At 42.5% G+C, this 19026-nt stretch overlaps 1 protein-coding gene across 22 annotated transcripts in view; it reads left to right on the forward strand.

Annotated features, from left to right (window-relative positions):
- Window positions 1-19026, forward strand: part of MAST4 (microtubule associated serine/threonine kinase family member 4) — a 556148-nt gene that overhangs the window by 385638 nt on the left and 151484 nt on the right. For 2 of the 22 annotated variants that reach the window (XM_027040785.2, XM_027040822.2), the window contains exon 1: window positions 4121-5231. The exons of 19 other annotated variants lie outside the window; for them this stretch is intronic. In XM_027040785.2, coding sequence (XP_026896586.1) covers window positions 5140-5231 — 92 coding nt within the window. In that variant the 5' untranslated portion in view covers window positions 4121-5139. Of the gene's footprint in view, window positions 1-4120; window positions 17876-19026 lie in introns of those variants that run through there. One more of the 22 variants, XM_053223502.1, reaches the window with a different exon arrangement.

The following is a 19026-nucleotide window of genomic DNA, read 5'->3' on the forward strand; positions in this document are numbered from 1 at the left end:
TATTGTGTTTCCTTTGGTTTATCTATTCACTTTATAAATGTCAATCTACCCTGAAATATTGTTTAAAGTTTTTTTTCATATTCCCAGGATAATGTAACCTTATTTATTATCTATCTCTTGGTGTTCAGCATTCAGACTTATACCTACAAGTTAATTTTCATTTACCTTTTTATCTTCTTTCATAGTTTGGTAACATGAGCAAAAAAATGGTTTAGTAACACTAATAGAGTTTTCTGTCAACATACTCCACATCTCTAGCTCCACCTTTAAGTTTTATTCCTTAAGATGTGCAGTGATTACAAGGATTGCTTATTCAGGATGGGCAATTTTCTCTTCACACTTCTACCCTTAAATTCACAAGACAGCATTTAGAAGCCAAAGTAGACCTGTAGGTGTGGACAGCAGTGGGGAAGGAGTCACTTCTAGGTGTTCTAAAGATGGGGATTCATAGAGGTCAAGTTTAGTTTACAGCACAGTCCCCAGACTAGGCCAAGATCAGGCAGAATACCTTTGGAAACTCAGTATCGACACCACTTTTCATTGTGTCTTATCATTGGAATTGGCCTTGTGGCCAGAGTGTCAGTGCAGGGAGCCACTCACCTGCACTTGAAAGCTTAGTTTCCCACAGTGTTTAAGTTCAGGGGAGGCTCGAGGGATGTTATCTTCAACACTGTTCTATGTATGGTGGGAGAAAACCCTATTGCATGGACATGGGGCAGAGGGTGGGAAGCAGAAGGGAGAATTCAAGTCAATGAAAAGAACATGGAATTCTTTGTTTGGGGGGTTAGTGAACAGTGAAGAATTTGACCCATTCTTAAGTACTCATTTTATCCTAAGCCAGCATTTCAGTAGCATGACAAGGTTATTTTTCATTGTCATTTACCTTTCTTATAAAAACAATGACTGATAATATCATCTGATTAAGTGAATGAGCATTCTGGATCACAAAGCTTGTCCATTAATGTGTAGGCTTAGTTATTGTGCAATAAGTAGAAAATCTTGCTAAATATCTGTATATTGACTTAGACTGGCTGTAGTCTTAGGAATTTCCAATAATCTCAATTTCCTCTTAGTTCTTCACCCAGTTTTACTGCACTTGCAACTAAGCTATACTCTAGTTTCTGCCCATGTAATTATTTTGTCTGTACAAAAATGTCAGTAGTTCTGACAATTTTAATTCTTGTGTTTGCTGACTGCATTATCTTCTGAATCATGAGTTCTCAAATCAAGTCAAACAGGTTAGAAGACAAGTTACACTTGAGGATCACACCTACTCTTATCTTAAATGAATGTGGGAATGTATCAGCCACTTTCTCTGTATTAAGTAGTTCATTTCTGGCTCCTCATGCATTTTGCCTGTTTTTATTTTTTTTCATTTTGGATACAACCCACATTTTCCCAAGCCTTTTAAGTGCAAAAACTATGTTAAAGTATATGTAGTTTAAAAAAATTATGTTTTTTCCCATCCCTTTGAGAATTTTCAGGGTGGGTTACTCAGAATGTATAGGGTGGAGACTGTAATGACATCTGCTCATAGGCCAGGATATTTATCATTCAGTCAAGAGAAGAAAAATATGTTTTATGCACTTATTTACCCATGTAAGTTATCATTGTTGCTCAAATACCTGGGCTTTTCAGGAAGAATAGAATGCAAGAGTTGAGAAGTAGACAATCATGAGGTCTTGCAACCATCCAGAACTTGATGTCTGTTCACTGTATCTCCTTCAGGTTACCTCTACTCAGACACCCTTATAGGAGGTCCTTTCTTGTTTTTTTCAGTCTTTTTCATCTTCAGATCCAAAGAGTCTTCTGCATTGTTAATTCAGTATTCAAGGACAGTTGTCAAGCTCCCTAAATTTTCTCTTTCTGCACTTTCAACACAGAGTTTCTTCAACATGTAATTTATTATTATTTTTTTTTAACTTTAGAGAGAGAGATAGAGAGACAGTGTGAGTGGGGGAGAGGCAGAGAAAGAGGGAGAAGAGAGAATCCCAACCAGGCTCCTCACTGCCAGCATAGAGCCGGATGCAGGGTTGGAACTCACAATCTGTGAGATCAAGACCTGAGCTGAAGTCGGCTGCCCAACTGACTGAGCCACCCAGGTGCCCCTAATGATGACATTTCTTAGAGTGATGTTAAGACATAAGGAATGTTAGTACTTCTCTTTTCAGTTACAGAATATAGATAAAAATTAATAAGAGAAATTCTTTAGAGCTTCATTCTCTTAAAGTATCTTCATGGGATTCTTAAGAAGTTGAGATTCTTTGAAAAAAATCAATTGACCTGCTATCACTAATCATTTTAGGGCATCTTAAGGGAAACATAGATACCAAAGCATCTGAAGTGTCTCCATTCAAAAAGCATTTATTAACTGCTTGTATAAATCAGGAACTGTCAGATTTTGGGAATATAGAAATCAGTAACACATGACTTCAGCCTTGAAGAATTCACAGACTCATATGGAAGATGGAAGACCGTAGTGAACAGGCACTTATCATACAATGTGACCAGCACTGCATAGAGGCATGTTGAAGCCACCACCATAACAGAGGGCATGGTGTGGGGTGTCCTCTGCTCTGTTCCCATTCCTTTTAGTATTGTATTCTGTTAACTTCTGTGTATTGCTAACATTTATATACATTGTGTTCTAAACACTGCTTACAAGGCCTTATGTATGCCCTCTCATTTATGGTAATCTCAGAGGTTGTCCTATCCTGAACCCCCAAAAATGGGGAAAATGGGCAGAAATTAAGTGACTTGCCTCAAGTCATAGTAATTGTTGGATCCAGAATTCAGACCCAAAGTTGTTGCTCTTAACCAATGGTCTATCCTACCATTCTAAGAGGGAGACATAATTACAAGCAGTAGTTCTCACCCAGGGGTGATCTTGCCCCCAAAGAACATTTGGCAAAGTCTACAGACATTTTTGATTGTTACAATCTGTGAGTAGGGGGTGGAAGGCGCGATGCTGCCTAAAGTCTTCCGGTATACAACACAACCCCCCAAACAAAGAGTTATCCAGCCTAAAATGTCCAAGTACTGAGGTGGAGAAATTGCTTTGGAGCTTGGTAGTTTGTGTCAGCCTTTAAAAATACTCTTTTAGGGGCGCCTGGGTGGCTCAGTCACTTAAGCATCTGACTTTGGCTCAGTGGTTGGTGAGTTTCACCCCCCCCCCACCAAGTCAGGCCCTGTGCTGACAGCTCAGAGCTTGGAGCTGCTTCAGATTCTGTGTCTCCCTCTCTCTCTCTGCCCCTCCCGCACTCGTGCTCTGTCTGTCAAATACAAATAAACATTAAAGAAATTTTTTTAAATACCCTTTTAAATCCTTAAAAGCCTGTTTTTAAAGTGTGGAGCAAAAAATACTGAATCAAGTTCCTAAGTATCTGGTGAAGTGAATTTTGTCACTTGTTAAATTGAGAAAAATATTGCCTTCTTTGTCTACCTTAGTAGATTTCAAGGATCTGAGGAGCCTCAGTGAGAATTTCAAAAGATGATCCATAAGAAAGCCCTGTACAACAATGATCAGAAATTGCTAGAGTCCTTGGGGTGAAACTATTTCTGGGAGTGACAAGAATTAGATAGGATCCCAGAGTGCACTCCTGTTGTCTGTTTACAACTCCCTTGTCAGCTGACCTCTCTTCCCTTGTCACTCTGCTATTTAGGTAAGCAAGTTTGTCTGCAACTTGCTTAACCATTTTTTGAGTCTTTTTTTTTTTTTTTTACTAAAATCTTGTTTTAAAATTTACTATCTCTCACCGTATTACGCCAATTTAAGGCAGCTAATTTAATTTTTTTTTTCTTCTGTATAGACTTTTACACAAGCATTTGCCTGTTAGGGGAGTTGTTTGAACACCATGCCTTTCTTCCAGATGAACAACAGGAACGTTGATTCATCTTCCTTTCAAGTTCTAACACATGTGGCAGGAAAATAACTCTAGCATTTGTTGACTAAGTGCCAGGGAGCGTCTGTACAGGTAGGAGCTGGCCATTCCCTGGATTTGTTGCAGTCCGCGAAGCCAACAGCTGTGCCTGTCGTAACTCATCAACTGGATGTAAACTCATAAATCCAGTTGACTGGGGTTTTAGGTGAGTGTGGCCTCCCCTTGGCGTGCTTTTCCTACAAACAGCGTCCGGGTGAAGAGTAATTACTGACTTCCTAGGAGTGTTTTCATGGTGATCCATTCTGCCGTGAATCACAGACCAGCCCTCAGGTGCGCCCAGCGCTCACCTCGGCGGGTGCGGGCCGCGGCTGGACTGATTGATTGATTTGGGGGGAATGATCCAACTGCGGCTGCGGGCCGGGGGCGCGGCGCGGGCCTGAAGATGCTGGGGTCCGGGGTGCTCCGGGGCTCGCGCACGGGTCCCCACCCCACCCCCAAGCCTGCCCCCTTTCCCATGAGGCCCAGCTCCCGGGGGAGGGTCTGCCGGTGGGGAAGGGGCCCCGGCCCAGCCCCTGCCGGCGGAGGCCGCACAAAGGTGCCCTGTTCAAGTCCGCCTATAGGCCCGCTCTCTGCAAGTGCTTTTAAGTTTCCTTTTTTTCCGAAGGGGGAGAAGAGGCGCTTTTTCCATTTCACTTCTTTTCCTTGTATGTAGATACCAAAAGGAAACACGGCACTGGGCATGTTCGGATGTTGAATGGTTTGCTGATAAGCAGCAGCCTCCCGGAACCGAAGCCTTAAAATAGTCGTCGCCCTCCCCTCCCACCCCCCGCAGGAGCTGCAAATGGTATCTGCCAAACAGATGACAAAGTACCTTGGACTGAATCACACACAGACAGCATTTTGTGCAGAACGCACGGCCCAACTCTTGTAATTACTGTTTATAGCTGCCCAGGGCTGACCAGGAGAGGGCAAACCCGAGAGGAAATAAGTTTCCTGAGCCTTGGAGAAATGGCTGTGTGTTAATTAAAGGCTAGGGGTACTTCTCAGACAGGCTCCAAGTTCTTGAGATCACAGTTCACAGCACGTTTCCTCTGGAGGGAGTGAGTAGATAATTGGGATTTTTTTTTTCTTTTTGTTTTTGTCTTTTTTCTTTTTTTTTTCTTTTTCCGTTCTCCAACCCCCCCCCCCCCCCCCGCCTCCTCCCTCCCTGGTCTGGCCTTATGGCCTTGAACCCGCAGTGAATTGAAGAGAGAACGAAATGGATATGTCTGACCCCAATTTTTGGACTGTGCTCTCAAACTTTACTTTGCCTCATTTGAGGAGTGGGAACAGGCTTCGGCGAACACAAAGGTAAAAACCGCGGGGATACTTTGCCTGGAGAAGGGAGTGTGTTGGCTTTGGAGGCGGCCAGACTGCCTTAACAGCTGGGGTTCTGTTTAGACGGTGGCAGTTTGAAAAGTTTCTGCCCTGCCAGGGGGCCGCTGTTTCAGGTATTCTGTCATCCTTGTGGATTTCCTGGGTAATCCCGATGGCCTGTACTTCCAGAGTTGTTCTCCTTTTGAAATGTGGTTCAGGAGGGGAAGGGTTGTGAGTTGAGGGGAGAGAAATAGAGGAGGAAGATACTTTTTCTCTCTGATGGGATCTTTTCCAGCTCTTTCCTTCACCCAGACGTCCGAGGACGCTTCTGCTGCTTTTTGTAGAGCCTCTCAGATGTTACCTTCTAGTAAAGACTTGACCTTTATAAGGTGCAGATGTGCAATGCAAAGAAAGCTCAAGTTAGCCTGTTTCCTATTGTCTGTTTAAAAGAGACAGGTCCGCGTAACTTTGCCGTTGTTGTTTGTTTGTTCTTGTTGGTTTGCTGACATTTATTCCGAATACAGGTTGGCCTTTTCAGTTGGTAAAATACCTGACAGAATAGGTGGAGGCAAAGACAATTTTAAAACCAGGATGAAGCTGGTGGCAAAAGTGAAAGGCAGTTCTGAGATTGAGAGGAGATGATTTTAAAGGAAGTGTTTCTCTTCTGTGCCTTGTGTCCGGCACAGAAAGGTGGCATCGTTGTGGTTTTAGAGGGGCATACCTTCTGAGTTGCTTAAATGTAGATTCTTAGTTTTTCTTCCAAACTTGACTTGGACATACACGTGCTCATATGTGCGTAAGAGCAGCGGTGCGGTCAAATAAACAGGATGCTGGCTATCAGATTTGGAGCTTCTGAATCTCTGGGCTCCAGTGTCTCAGGAACACAAGAAAATGGTGTGCTCTGTTGTTACATCTATAGCATCTTGTAGTATAAGTTCTGGTACCTAATACTTTGGAAAAGTTTGGAAGGTTCCCATGGTATTTCTTAGATTTCAGAAGCATCCTGGAATACTCACAAGTGTCGTGTTTTGTATATGCGCATGCACACACACACATATAAAACACACACGTGTATGTCTGATACTGAGTAGATTTTAAAGTCATACTACCTTTAATGCAACTTGAACAGAGTTGGTACCAATAAACCGTGTGAGATTCTCAAGTTGTGCCATTTACGTAAGGTAGCTGTGCTTTTCTTATTCTGCTGTATATATTCAGAGACCTTATCTTTTGGTGTTGGTCATTTTTGTTCGAGACATATCATCCCCTGCACCTCTCCCCCAGCAAAATAAACACAAGTAGTTAGTTGATGAGATAATGCTGTCTGTGAATAAGACCACCACTTTCATGGCAGTAAAGTCTGTAACTTCTTACCTTTTCAGTTTGTCGAGGGCCCTTAAGTATTCCCGAGTGGTTTAGTCCTGGCTATGATGCAATCTGTACTCTCACCTGGAGCCGCTTCTAGCGAGCAGTCTGCTCTGACGTCACACCTGTGTGTCTGAGTCTGAAAAGCAGCTGGGGCCTCTAGCCATCTACCTGTTGATAATACTATTGAGCAAATTCTCAGGCCAGTCTGACCCTGACTTTCCAGCCCAGGGGATTCTAGTTCCAGCCCAGAACACACCAATTCAGACAGCTCACACGGGCAGAGAGCCCACATTCTGAAGTCACTTAGGTTCTTCCCAGCAAAATGGGAGAGTGTGGGAGGGCTTTCTCTACTCCTTAAGTCATAGACCCGTTTTTTTCAGTTCAGGGAAACAGAAAAGGGGATGGATTTTCTTCCCTCCCTTCTATTAGTGTAGGTTGTCACAGCCCGTCTGTTACTGGGGATTTCCAGGATTCCCAGAGTTTGCACATATGTGTCTTGAAGATCCTGTCTACACACATCTACTTATTATTGGTCTCAAAGACTGGCACTACTTTATATTTATTATGGAGATTGGCAAACTTGAAGGGCAGGTGTCTTCCGGTCCAGGGCGATGTATGTAGTTGTTGCATTCTCTTATTATACAGTGATCATTTCCAGCTCTGTGTCCTTCCCTAAGGACATGTAGCATATGCTTACAGTGGGACTCTTCCCATTCTGTGACCTCCCTTCCCTGCTCTAAATCCTGTCTCCTCCTCCAACCCCCACATTAACCCCATTCCTCAGCTGGCTCATCAGGTTCCCTAAATCTGTCCTTTCAAAAAGACCTCGCCATCCTCAGGTTGTCCTTTAGCCAGTCTCATTGTGGGTGCGCCTGGTGTTCAGGTGAGGACCCCTTGCCCTCACACTCAGGTCATGTGCCTTAGCCCTGGGCATATCTCTGTGGCGCAAGCCGAGCTTTTCTGAACACTTGCTGACTTGGTCTGATGGATCATTCATTTTACGTGTTTTTCCTAGCTACTTGTTCTGATTAATTTAGTAACTTCGGGAACCTCATCCTAACCTTTTCTTTAGATGCATCTATCTATTCTTGCATCTATCAGAGACTGAAATCCAGCTTGGGGCATGTGAATGAACATCTTAGAGCTCTTTGGGATGGGATGTTTATACCACTCAGACAGAAGAAGGAGAAGGCAAATGGTTTCCCATTCTCACCTTAAGTCTGTATTGAATGGGCCGTTGTCATCATAGAAGCCTTTTTGGTTTGCTCCATTACATTTGCCTTGCCAGTTCAGCATGGCTTGGTTTGCTCTGTCAGAGGGAAACTTTGAAGTTTTGAAACTGGGCCTGCCTGGGCCGGTAACTTCTAACTCCCTGAGTTCTTGCACAGAGGATCCTGCAGACCTAATCCCGGGCCTAGATTGTTACACAGTATTGATGAACTGACAGCCTGAATTCCTTATCCTGAATCCCAAAGACAATTTATTGTTCCCTTCATTCTTTTTTGTCTTGACTGTGACGGATAGCACTTGTCTGGGTGCACACTGACTTTGTCTATGTTTTACCGTAAAGCTCACATATTCCATTGGAAACTGTGTGTTTTTTTGTCCCGCCGTTTTCATTTTAAGGGAAATTTTCTTCTTTTAATTTTATGAACATTTTTATAAATATTCTGTAAAGTCTTAAGCCCTTCAAAATATCTTTACTTCCTCTTGCCTTGCTGTCAAATTCTTTGATCGCAAGTGACACTGTCTTAAGGTTTATACTTCTAGGGAAGTTTTGCCTGGAAAATACCTTGTAGCTTCTGCCAGTAAACTACTAGCAAATCAAATCTAGCACTGTATAAAAACAATTATTCATCATGACCTGTTGGTCCCAGGTCTATGCACAGGTGGTTCAACACCAGAAAATCAATCAATGGAATCCATCACATAAATAAGCTAAGTAAGCATTATCAGAGGATCACAGAAAAATCCATTACTCACTCATATGACAAAAACTCTCAGGAAACCAGGCATAGAGGGCCACTTCCTCAAGTCGATGAAGAATATCTACTTAACACAGCAGTCCTCCCTAATCTGTGGTTCCACTTGGTGCAGTTACCTGTGGTCAGCCACAGTCCCAAAGCAGATGATAGCGGCCAAACACTGGGTCACGATGCTTACATCATTCGCCTGACTTCATCTCCTCGCATAGACACTTTGTACATCATCCCGAGAAGAAGGGTGAATACAGTGTAATAAAGTTTGAGAGACAGGCCATATTTGCCTAATGTTGATTACACTATGTTATAATTATTCTATTTCATTATTAGTTACCGTTGTTAATCTCTTACTGTGCCAAATTTATGAACTTTATTTTATTTTGGATGTAGAAGAAAATGGTGTATATAGGGTTCGGTACTCTTTGGCATCTTTTGGGCTTCTTCTGGGGGGTTTGAAACATATCCCTGTGAATAAAGGGAACGGCCAAAGTGAGACACTGGAAGTTTTCCTTGCTGAGATCGGGTGGAAGGCAAAGATGTCCCATCTCATCAAGCACTCCTTTTCAACCAGACGCAGTTTCTTTTTTGATCTCCTCTTTCCCTTTCTCATTTCCTCAAGGCTGACTCAGTACAGCCATTCACCTGCTGCTTTGAGGGACCGAAATCTACAGCTGCTTCATGTTACCACTGATGTCGATGACCTTTTTCCCCTGTTGGATTAAAAACTTTTGTGGGGAAGAAGATCAGGCTTCTCTTTGATTTATATCACATATGTAAAGAGAGGGCTACCATTGATTTATAAGTATTGCTGCTCAGTTTTGAGGTGCGACTTTAGTCTTGATGATACACAGTCTAGAGAATCTAGAAGATACTCAATTTTTAACCTTAATGGTCAGAAATCTGTCATGTTTTCATTGGGCTGACCTCATGCTATCCAAATCTCAATGACACCTAAATCGAGTGTCATTGTCCATGCCAATAAGCACCTTGTGACTCAGTTAATCACTTGGAACAAGTTTCCTAATGTATTTTGCAAGAACCCATGGGCTAAAAGTTGCTTTGGGGTTTTTTTGTTTTTGTTTTTTCTTTACTTAAAAGTTGTGTACTTTATTATTTCTCAATTTTATTCTTTCATTTTTTTTTAACGTACATACAAGTTAGTGGGCATATAGTGCAACAATGATTTCAGGAGTAGATTCCTTAATGCCCCTTACCCATTTAGCCCATTCCCCCCCCCCCCCAACAACTCCTCTAGTAACCCTCTGTTCTCCATATTTAAGTCTTTTATGTTTTGTCCCCCTCCCTGTTTTTATATTATTTTTGCTTCCCTTCCCTTATATTCATCTGTTTTGTCTCTTAAAGTCCTCATATGAGTGAAGTCATATGATATTTGTCTTTCTCTGACTAATTTCGCTTAGCATAATACCCTCTAGTTCCATCCGTGTAGTTGCAAATGGTTTTTTTTTAATGTTTTCTTTTTACGTTTTATTTTTTTTCTGAATTCATATTACTCAGCAGTTGCTCCGAACAGCAGGTACATTCAGGGATCTTTAACTGCTGAATGTATTGAATTTTTATGTATGCTTCATCTTCCTTTCAGAAACATCTGTAGTGTTTGGTGAGTTTTTCTTTTTGTTTTCATCATGAATATGTGTCTCTAAAGAGTATGAAGAATACACTTCTCTCTTGTCCTGACATGTGGGGTATTAGTGAATTTGTACCCACCCCTTTTATGGAAAGTCCCATTAAATCCACATTTACTGAGCATCTATTGTGTGCCTGGGCACTGCAGCCCCAAGCTGAGTCATAGAATTGCCTTCAGTGAGGACATGCAAATGAATCATTGCAAACCAGGGCAATAGAGAAGTATTTATAAGGTACATATAAGCTATAGCAGTGGCCAGTGGGGAAGAGAGACTTTGGTCTCAAGGAGCCAAAGGAGAAGCCATATGGAAAAGACAATACCTCAGGGAGGTTTTGAAGGATAGGTTTCTTCTATTTATCAGACCGAAGGACAGGGCCATCCCAAAGGGCAAAAGAAATGGTGTGTATGAAGGCACAGTGGCCTTAGCAGCAGAGTTCAAGGGACTATACATAGCTCAATATTGCTGGAGCGTAAAAAACCGGAAGCATAACTCAGTATTGTTGATGCATAAAGTTTGCAGAGGCAATACAGTATACCACAGTGGTGAAGAGGGTTGATCTAAAAGCCAGTTCACCTGGGTTTGAATGAGATTGGGCAAGTTCACTGGACTAGAGTTGCTCCATCTATAAACCAGGGACAGGTAAATTACTTACAGGATTGTTGTAAGGAGTAAAATATGCTCATATGAGTAAAATGCCTAACACAATGACTGGCACATAAAAACTCTCAGTAGATACTCAGTATTCACATTGTTTCTATCGTTACAACAAGGGGATGAGTAGTGGGCGATCAGGCTAAGGATGAGAGTTGAGGCACTTGCTGTTTGTGGGAGCTTGCTTGGCCTTTACCCAAAAGGACGAAGGCCTATCTAGCAGCTTTGGGGATTTTAGGTCTGTGAGAGGAGGGTGGGACCTGGAAACCAATGAATGAGTCATTGCAGTAGCCTACCGAAAAGGTTATGCAGGCCTGAGGAAGGAATACGGTGAGATTATGACTTTGAGAGAGACGAAGGGTATCAAGTTGATAAAAATTGATGAACCATCGGCTCTGAGAGACCAGGAAACGTTGCATAGTGGCCCTGGGGATTGTGACCTGGGAGATGAAGGAACTACCTTTACAAAGAGGCGTGGGGGAAGGGAAGACCAAAGAACTTGTACTCATCTCTTCGATCCCCAGAAGCCTGATTAATCTAATTTATTGAGCATCTAATGTGTGCTGAATGTAAGGAAGTGTTCCTTCCTTCACTCAGCCAATATTCACAGCACCAGTATCTTGGGCTGGGCAAGGACTATAGTGGTGAACAAGACAGAGTGCTTGGGCCTTGCAAATAAACAAGCATCTAAATAAATCAATTGTCCAATGGTGATCAGTGTTCCAAAGGCTTATAAGTAAGTGCTGAGAAGAGAGAGTAACAGTGTGGGGGGCTGCTTTAGATCATGTGGTCAGGGAGTGTCTTTTGAGGAGGCAGATAAAACTGAACAGGAGACCTAAAAACCGTGAAGGAGCCATTGGTGGGAAGCATTTGGGATTGGCATCTGGGAATGGCAAAGGCTCTGAGGCAGGAAACAAAAATCCCTAGACAGGCCATTGGGGGTGTGGGTTCAGGGCACCAGGGAGGCTGGACCAGAAATAATAAGCTTGAGAGTCATCATTAGGGCCATCCGAAAAATACAGTAGATCAATCTGTGGGAGAATAAGGTTGCTCCATTTAAGGAGTGGGCAGAGATTCAGATAGGTACAGGTACAGAGACTTGGAGGAGAATCTGGAGTGTTCTCATGGAGCTCCAGCGAGGAGGACAGGCAGCAGTGTCACTGCACAGAGAGACAGCAGGAACATGTGCGTTGTGTCTGACAATGGGGAAGGCATGGGCGACCTCAGCACCAAGAGCAGAGGCAGTGACAGGGTGGGGGTGGGGCTGGGGCTGAGGCCCAGGAGCCAGGAAATAGTAGTCAAGTGAGGAATCGCAGACCATGGGTGGTAACCACTCTCTGCGGGTAGCTACCTACAGCAGTGACACATCATCGTGTCCCAGCTCCTGCACATTCACAGCTGGCCCAGCAGCTCTGTTCCCTGAATCATATCCCCTTACTCACTGTTGCTCATTTTATTGTCTGCCTCATCGCCCAAATGGGCAATGACAGTTTCCTTTTCACCACCTCTCTGGAAGCTCAGGCTCTGTCCACAGCCTTATGAGTACCTCGTCACTTACCACTCTTGCTTCACATCACAGGCTCTGAGTGCCCGAAGCTCCCTCCCCCTGCCCCCGCCACTTTGTCTTTTCCGGAGCTTGAGCTCTGACTCTCCCCGAAGTGTGTTCCTCTGGAGGCTGAAACCTGGTTCACTCACTGGCTTCCTCTCATCCTGTCCATGCCTGACCTGCAGGCGTGGCCCCTCCCCGAGTCTCTGCACCCCTTTCCTCCCACTCGGAGCTCTGCCCAGGCCTGTTTCATCAGTGCTTCCTTTCATCCCTCTCCTTTCTTCAAGCTCCAGACTGTGTTCTCTGCCTGCTGGATGGGACTGCCTGTCACTGCAGGACTCACCCTTTGGTCTGCCCCTCAGGGTTAGCTCCCACATTGGTAGCATTCCTTGAGACCCTCCCTCGGTGGATCCTCCTCCCCCAACCTAATAAGGCAACCCCTTAGGGAAGAGCAGAAAGCCAAGTCCCCAGGCCAGGAACAGTCAGCAGCTGTCCGAGTGGTACCTGGGGAGATCCTGGCCACCCCACGCCACAGCAGTCTGTGTGTCCTGTACTCTAGTAAAGTTTACCACGTACAAAGAATGTGAGCAGGAATATGCACATGTCGAAAATAACGCTTTTATTCTCTAGTGTGAAGCTTTCAATAGGAGATTGCAGACTGTTTTGCTCCTTGAATAGGAAGGTCTTTGGGGGTTGAGAGGGTGGGATAAAGAAGAGAGGAGGAAATAAATGAGATGGGTGTGTGTGTGTGAGAGAGAGAGAGTGCAAAAGGAGGATTTAAAAATTAGTTCTTTAAAAATAAACCATTATAATATAGAGTCTGTGCTCCATGGGCAGGCATGGGCTATTCATTGCTAGAACTTGTCAGCACTGGGAGGAGTATATCACCAAGTTCACAGTGACAGGGTAGAACATTATATGCTTTTATGGCTTTGCTTGGTTCTCTTTACACTTAGATACTGTTACCAGAAGCCTAGGTGATGTCTTTAAAACAAGAGAATCGTACACCTCAAGATGGAGAGTATCTGCCTTCTGGGCTGAGAACGGAGAGGTGCTGGGGTTAGGAAGTAACTTGAGTCCCTATGTGGAAATGGGTCCTAGAGGAGAAAACTTGGAATAGGACTCCTGCATAATTTGGGAGACTGGAAAGAGGCTGATTTCTCCAGGAGATTAAGACTGGAAGTCCCGAGTCCCCGCCTCACCCCCATACACACCCATCTTGTGTGAGTGAGCACGCACAAGCTATTTTAATCTGAGCTGTCTTTACGACATGTAACCTAGTCATTTGGGAGTGACATCATGGTAACTGAGTAATCCCTTTGAAAGTTAAGTGGTAGAGCCAAGATATTAAAATAGTCCTGGGGCTACCTGGTTGAAAGTGGGCACAGGGTGTGTATAAATCCACTTATTAGAGGCGCAATCTCTATCAGTGGAAGTCTTAAGTATATAATAGCAAACTGGGTTTTTGTGGTACGTGGGACATTGTGTAACTTGAAAGATCTCTAAATAGAAGTTCCCATGGTCGTTAACACTTAGGTTCTGGTACTTTATTTTCTTTTCCTCTGTCCTGGTAATCAGGAAAGTTCCCTTGTGGACTTGTTTGTAAATTCTGAAAATGTTGACCCGAAACCTCATTAATAGAACAAGAAGATCTGCAGGAGGTTTAACGACATTAATGGCCATTGGACATGCTTATTAGAGAAGGTAGTTATGCCAAAATCAGACTGAAACATCATATGGTGCTTTTGTTTTTTACTTACTTACTTATTTATTTATAAGGCCTGAACAGCATTTGAAGGTATAAACAGACTGGTAAGGAGATTAGACAGCCATTAATGTTTATCTTTTAAGCTTCACATTGCTTGGGTTGTTACAGAACCCTGACACTTGCTACATTCCACTGACTTGGTGTTCTTAGATTTGTCAGTGGCTCAGATTGTGTTACAGTCTGGGATCCCTTAGGAAACAGTAATTGTAGGCAATATATAGGCAAAATCCAGATCGTGGCGTATGCTCAGCCACCTACCATTTGTGTTGTGAAGTTCTCAAGTAAGCTTTTAGCTCTTAAAGGTAAGAACCAGCTCCGTGTCCCTGGAAACTTTCTAGCGTGATGTGGCATTTCAAACTGCAGATATCTTTTGGAGATAACATATTAGTTTCTGAGTGAATCACCTGGGCGGAGGGAATGAGGAACTGATGACCCTTGCTGAGGTCTCCTAGGGTCATAGAATCAGAAAGAGAAGAAAACTGATGGATTCACCAGGGTCATTTTGCCATATGAATATTTCCTAAAGCTGTCTTTGCTATGCTTTATTCTAATTTTAAACATTACAGTGCATGTTGGTGTCTCAGGACCCTGACTTTGACCTTAGTGCATTTCTTTCTTGAGTCACTATTAGACTATTATCCAGCCACTGCCAAACTGATTGGCTGCTAAATTTGAAGAAAATCACTGTATCCATAGCTTGCATAAAAATCACCTATGTCCCTTTAACATGCGTAGCTTTTCAAATGCTAAATGATGGATATCGTTAAATTAGAAATCATATGTATTAAATGTTCTATTTTTACATATACACGGAGGGGTTAAGAGGAAGAGGTATGTTTGTCATGGGAGAAACTGCCTGGTGATTAAAGTAGTCTAGGAAATAGGGTAAATGAAACCTTTGTTACTGTAAAACAATAGCCATTAAGTGACTATTATGTAATGTTATTTCTTACGGGTCATTTGGAATGGCTTGTTGATCTTGAAACTTGAGATAAAATTCCTGTAAAAATACTACTTACATTTGGCTGATCTCACGACTTCTGATACAAAATCAAAGACTTTTCCAAGTAGATTATCTCTGTTAGACACTGAGCTCTAGAGATACTGAAGCCATGTCAGATAGATTTTTTTTTCCCCCACCTAAAGAGTAATTTTATCCACTTGGTGTTCTCCATTTGAGTACTCATCCAAATAAACACAAATATTTGCTAATCCAAAAAATGGTTCATTGTAAAATTAGCCTATGCTTGCTCAACCTCTCCAAAAGGGCACACAGGTGGCAAAACAGCTGATAGGCACACTCACCTAATTTGACAGTTTGAATGGATGGTGATGAATTTGCATTTTCCATAAAAGATACATTAGTTTTTTTCTTCTCAAATCTTTATTTAAATTCTAGTTAGTTTACAAACAGTGCAATATTGGTCTCAGGAGTAGAATTCAGTGATTCATCCCTTATATACATCACCTAGTGCTCATCACAGTAAGTGCCCTTCTTGGTACCCATCATCCATCTAGCCCATCCGCCACCCACCTCTCTCCATCAACCCTCAATTTGTTCTCTGTCTTTAAGAGTCTCTTAAGGTTTGTGTCCCTCTCTTTCTCCCCTGTCCCATCTGTTCATATGTTTTGTTTCTTAAATTCCACATGGGTGAAATCTTTTGGTATTTCGTCTTTCTCTGAATGACTTATTTCACTTAACAGGGTCTATCTACATCGTTGCAAATGGCACGATTTCATTCTTTTTGATGCTTGACTAATATTCCATTGTATATATACACCACATCTTTTTTTTTTTAAGTTTATTATTTATTTTGAGAGAGAGCGTGCATGTGAGCTGGGAGGGGCAGAGAGAGAATCCCAAGCAGGCTGTGCACTGGCGCTCAAACCAACTTACTGTGAGATCCTGATCTGAGCTAAAGTCAGATGCTCAAACCAAATGAATCACCCAGGCACCCCTCACCACATCTTCTTTATCCATTCATCAGTCAAGAGCCCATATGGGCTCTTTCCATAGTTTGGCTGTTGATAATGTTGCTATAAATTTCAGGGTGCTTGTACCCCTTCGAATCCATATTTTTGTACATTTTGGGTAAATACCTAGTAGTGTAATTGTAGGATAGTTCTATTTTGAACCTTTTGAGGAACCTACATACTGTGTTCCAGAGTGGCTATGCCAGTTTGCATTCCCACCAGCAGTGTGAGAGGGCTCCCCTTTCTCTGCATCCTCACCAATACCTTTTGTTTCTTGTATTGTTAATTTTAACCATTCTGATACATTCTTAAGCAAAGGAAGTTTTTATGTTAGATCTCAAATGGCCTCAGGGATCAATAGCAGAACTCAGAGGAAGGGGTAATTCAGGGGTGTTTTAAGTCATAGTTCTTATGGTAGATTCGCCAAAATGAGCTTCTATGCTTACAAATTATAATTTTCTATATGTTTTAGTATTGGATATTTGGGGTTAGATGTTTGGACCAGAGAGTTAATAAGGGATAATTATTGCCATTATTTTCACTGTGACCTATAAAATTTGTATATAGCATTCTTTTTCTTTTTTTCTTTTTAATTTTCTTTTCTTTTTTTATTTGAGAGAGAGAGACAGACAGAGAGCAAGCAGAGGAGGGGCAGAGAGAGAGGGAGACACAGAATTGGAAGCAGGCTCCAGGCTCTGAGCTGTCAGCACAGAGCCAGACGCGGGGCTCGAACCCACAGACCACGAGATCATGACCTGAGCTAAAGTCAGCCGCCCAATTGACTGAGCCACCCAGGTGCCCCTATAGCATTCTTTTTCAATAGTTGTCTTCTCTTTCATTAATTTCAGATACGTTAGCCTTGCAACTCTAGGATTTTTAAGGTGAGAAATTAATAGTGGTTTGTATAAGCCTTCTTAACAGGAATCCAGGCTCAAGAATTCTCTCTTCAGAACACTTCTTAGATCTTAGTGGTTTTGAGTTCATTTTACCAGCCTTCTCATTGCCAAGATGGCTTCTAGGTACATAGACTTCTGTTTTCTTTGAAATTGTGATTGATTACAAATCATTTGATGGCTTCTTAAAAGAAGCTCTTTAAATATTAGAGGTTGTGGTTTGCCTTACCTTTTAAGGACTTTAAAATTAGTCTGCCTTCTTATACCAGGCCTAGGGTGATTTGGGAGTCAGAAGGTACAGATAATTGAGCTGTTTGGATATTAATGTGATATAGGCTTTTGATGTCATTCCTAGGAAATAGATTCCATGGAATGGGTTCCAGGTTTAAGGTCCATGAGGAAAAGGGTTCTGACTCTTGGCACAGATAGGCATATTCAGAAATGTTGTATTCAAGCCAGAGTAAATATATAAGCCGTTTACACTTTCTTTCGGTTAGTAGAAGTCCCCTCGAAACACTTATTTTGGCATTAAGGAAGCTCGTCATGACCTGTTGTTCCAGAAAGATTATCGTTTTCAGTTTGAGCCAGTTTTCTAGTTCCCGTGTGAGTGGCATGCCCGGCCCAGAGCTGAAGAAACTCAGGCTTGCTTTTCAGCTCTTCCATTCTTTTAGGTGTGTCCCACAGGCAGTGGCCTGTTGCTGTTTCTTCGGCCACTTAACAGGTTTGATTTCAGATCTATTTAATAAGAAACTAACATGTTTGGAGGGGATTCATGGCCCAACATTTATGGACTTTGTTGGGAAGCTCCAGGTGTGTATATATCTTGAACTCTATGTTAAGGCCTGTTAGGCTAACGTGATTTCAGTTTTGTCTTCTTTGTTGTGTTTTTGCCTTCTTCATAGACGGGGTTCCTTAGGATGTCTCAGGGGTTTGATTGGGACGGGATAGGCCCCTGATACTCAAGGCCGTGCAGCTCCTCTTTCAATTTATTTTCTTTGGTTAATGTAGTACGAAAGAGGAGTCAAAGGATTAGAAACTGGGCCAAAAGCTCAGAGCTGGGGGATTGACCTCTGAAACATGGGATGTTGTTTATATTTAAACATATTTGGAGGGGGTATTTATGATTTATATATCTCTGTGTGAGCCTTTTCCTGCTTTGTGGCTCGTGGGTCGCCTGAATCACCTCCTGATTCCTGATAACCTCATAGCCTAGTTTGACTACATTTGACTTCTGTGGACAGGGTCTGTGGAATCATCGTATTGCCTCATTTACTCACGTACGTACCACATATTTGTTGAGTACCTTTTATGTGATGAGGGCTGTGGTTATCACGTGGGAAACAAAGATGCATGTGGCACGATCCTTCCTTCTGGTGGGGTTAGAAAGCAGTGTAACCAGGTAATTAACAGCAGCGTGTTATAACCGGTAGGAGATGTACCAACATCAGCAAAGCAAGGCAAAGAGGCGGAATATGTGTTGAGGAAGTTTGTCACCTCGGTTTTACCCTGTCTATAATAATCTATTTTACAGAAGGAAACATGGGGGCTTAACAAAATCAATTAACTGCCTGAATCTTGCCAGTAGTAAGAGGTTAATCTGGATAGAAATTTAACTGTATTCTTCTGTCTCCAATGGAGTATAACTCCAGCAACATTCTAATTATTGAAAATGATAATTGTAAAGTAAGATTCTAGCATCTCAGGTTTTATGGTACAGAATCCACCTGGCAATTTGAAGATAGGTGTGGGAATACAGAGCCCTGATAATTTTCATCTTTGCGATAGAAATGCCACCTGCTTGCTGTCTGAGGGAAGAGGGTGAAAAATAGAGGTAGGTTTTACTTTGTGTTAAAATGCCGCTTGCTGATTCCCTCTCCCATTAATGGAAACTGTGTATGTATTCTCCTATGCTTTCCTCGTCTTAAAGCATCAGTCTATACTGGTATTTGAGTGGGTTGGTA

This window comes from Acinonyx jubatus, chromosome A1 (genome assembly GCF_027475565.1).
Source record: "Acinonyx jubatus isolate Ajub_Pintada_27869175 chromosome A1, VMU_Ajub_asm_v1.0, whole genome shotgun sequence".
NCBI classification, from domain to species: Eukaryota; Metazoa; Chordata; class Mammalia; order Carnivora; family Felidae; genus Acinonyx; species Acinonyx jubatus.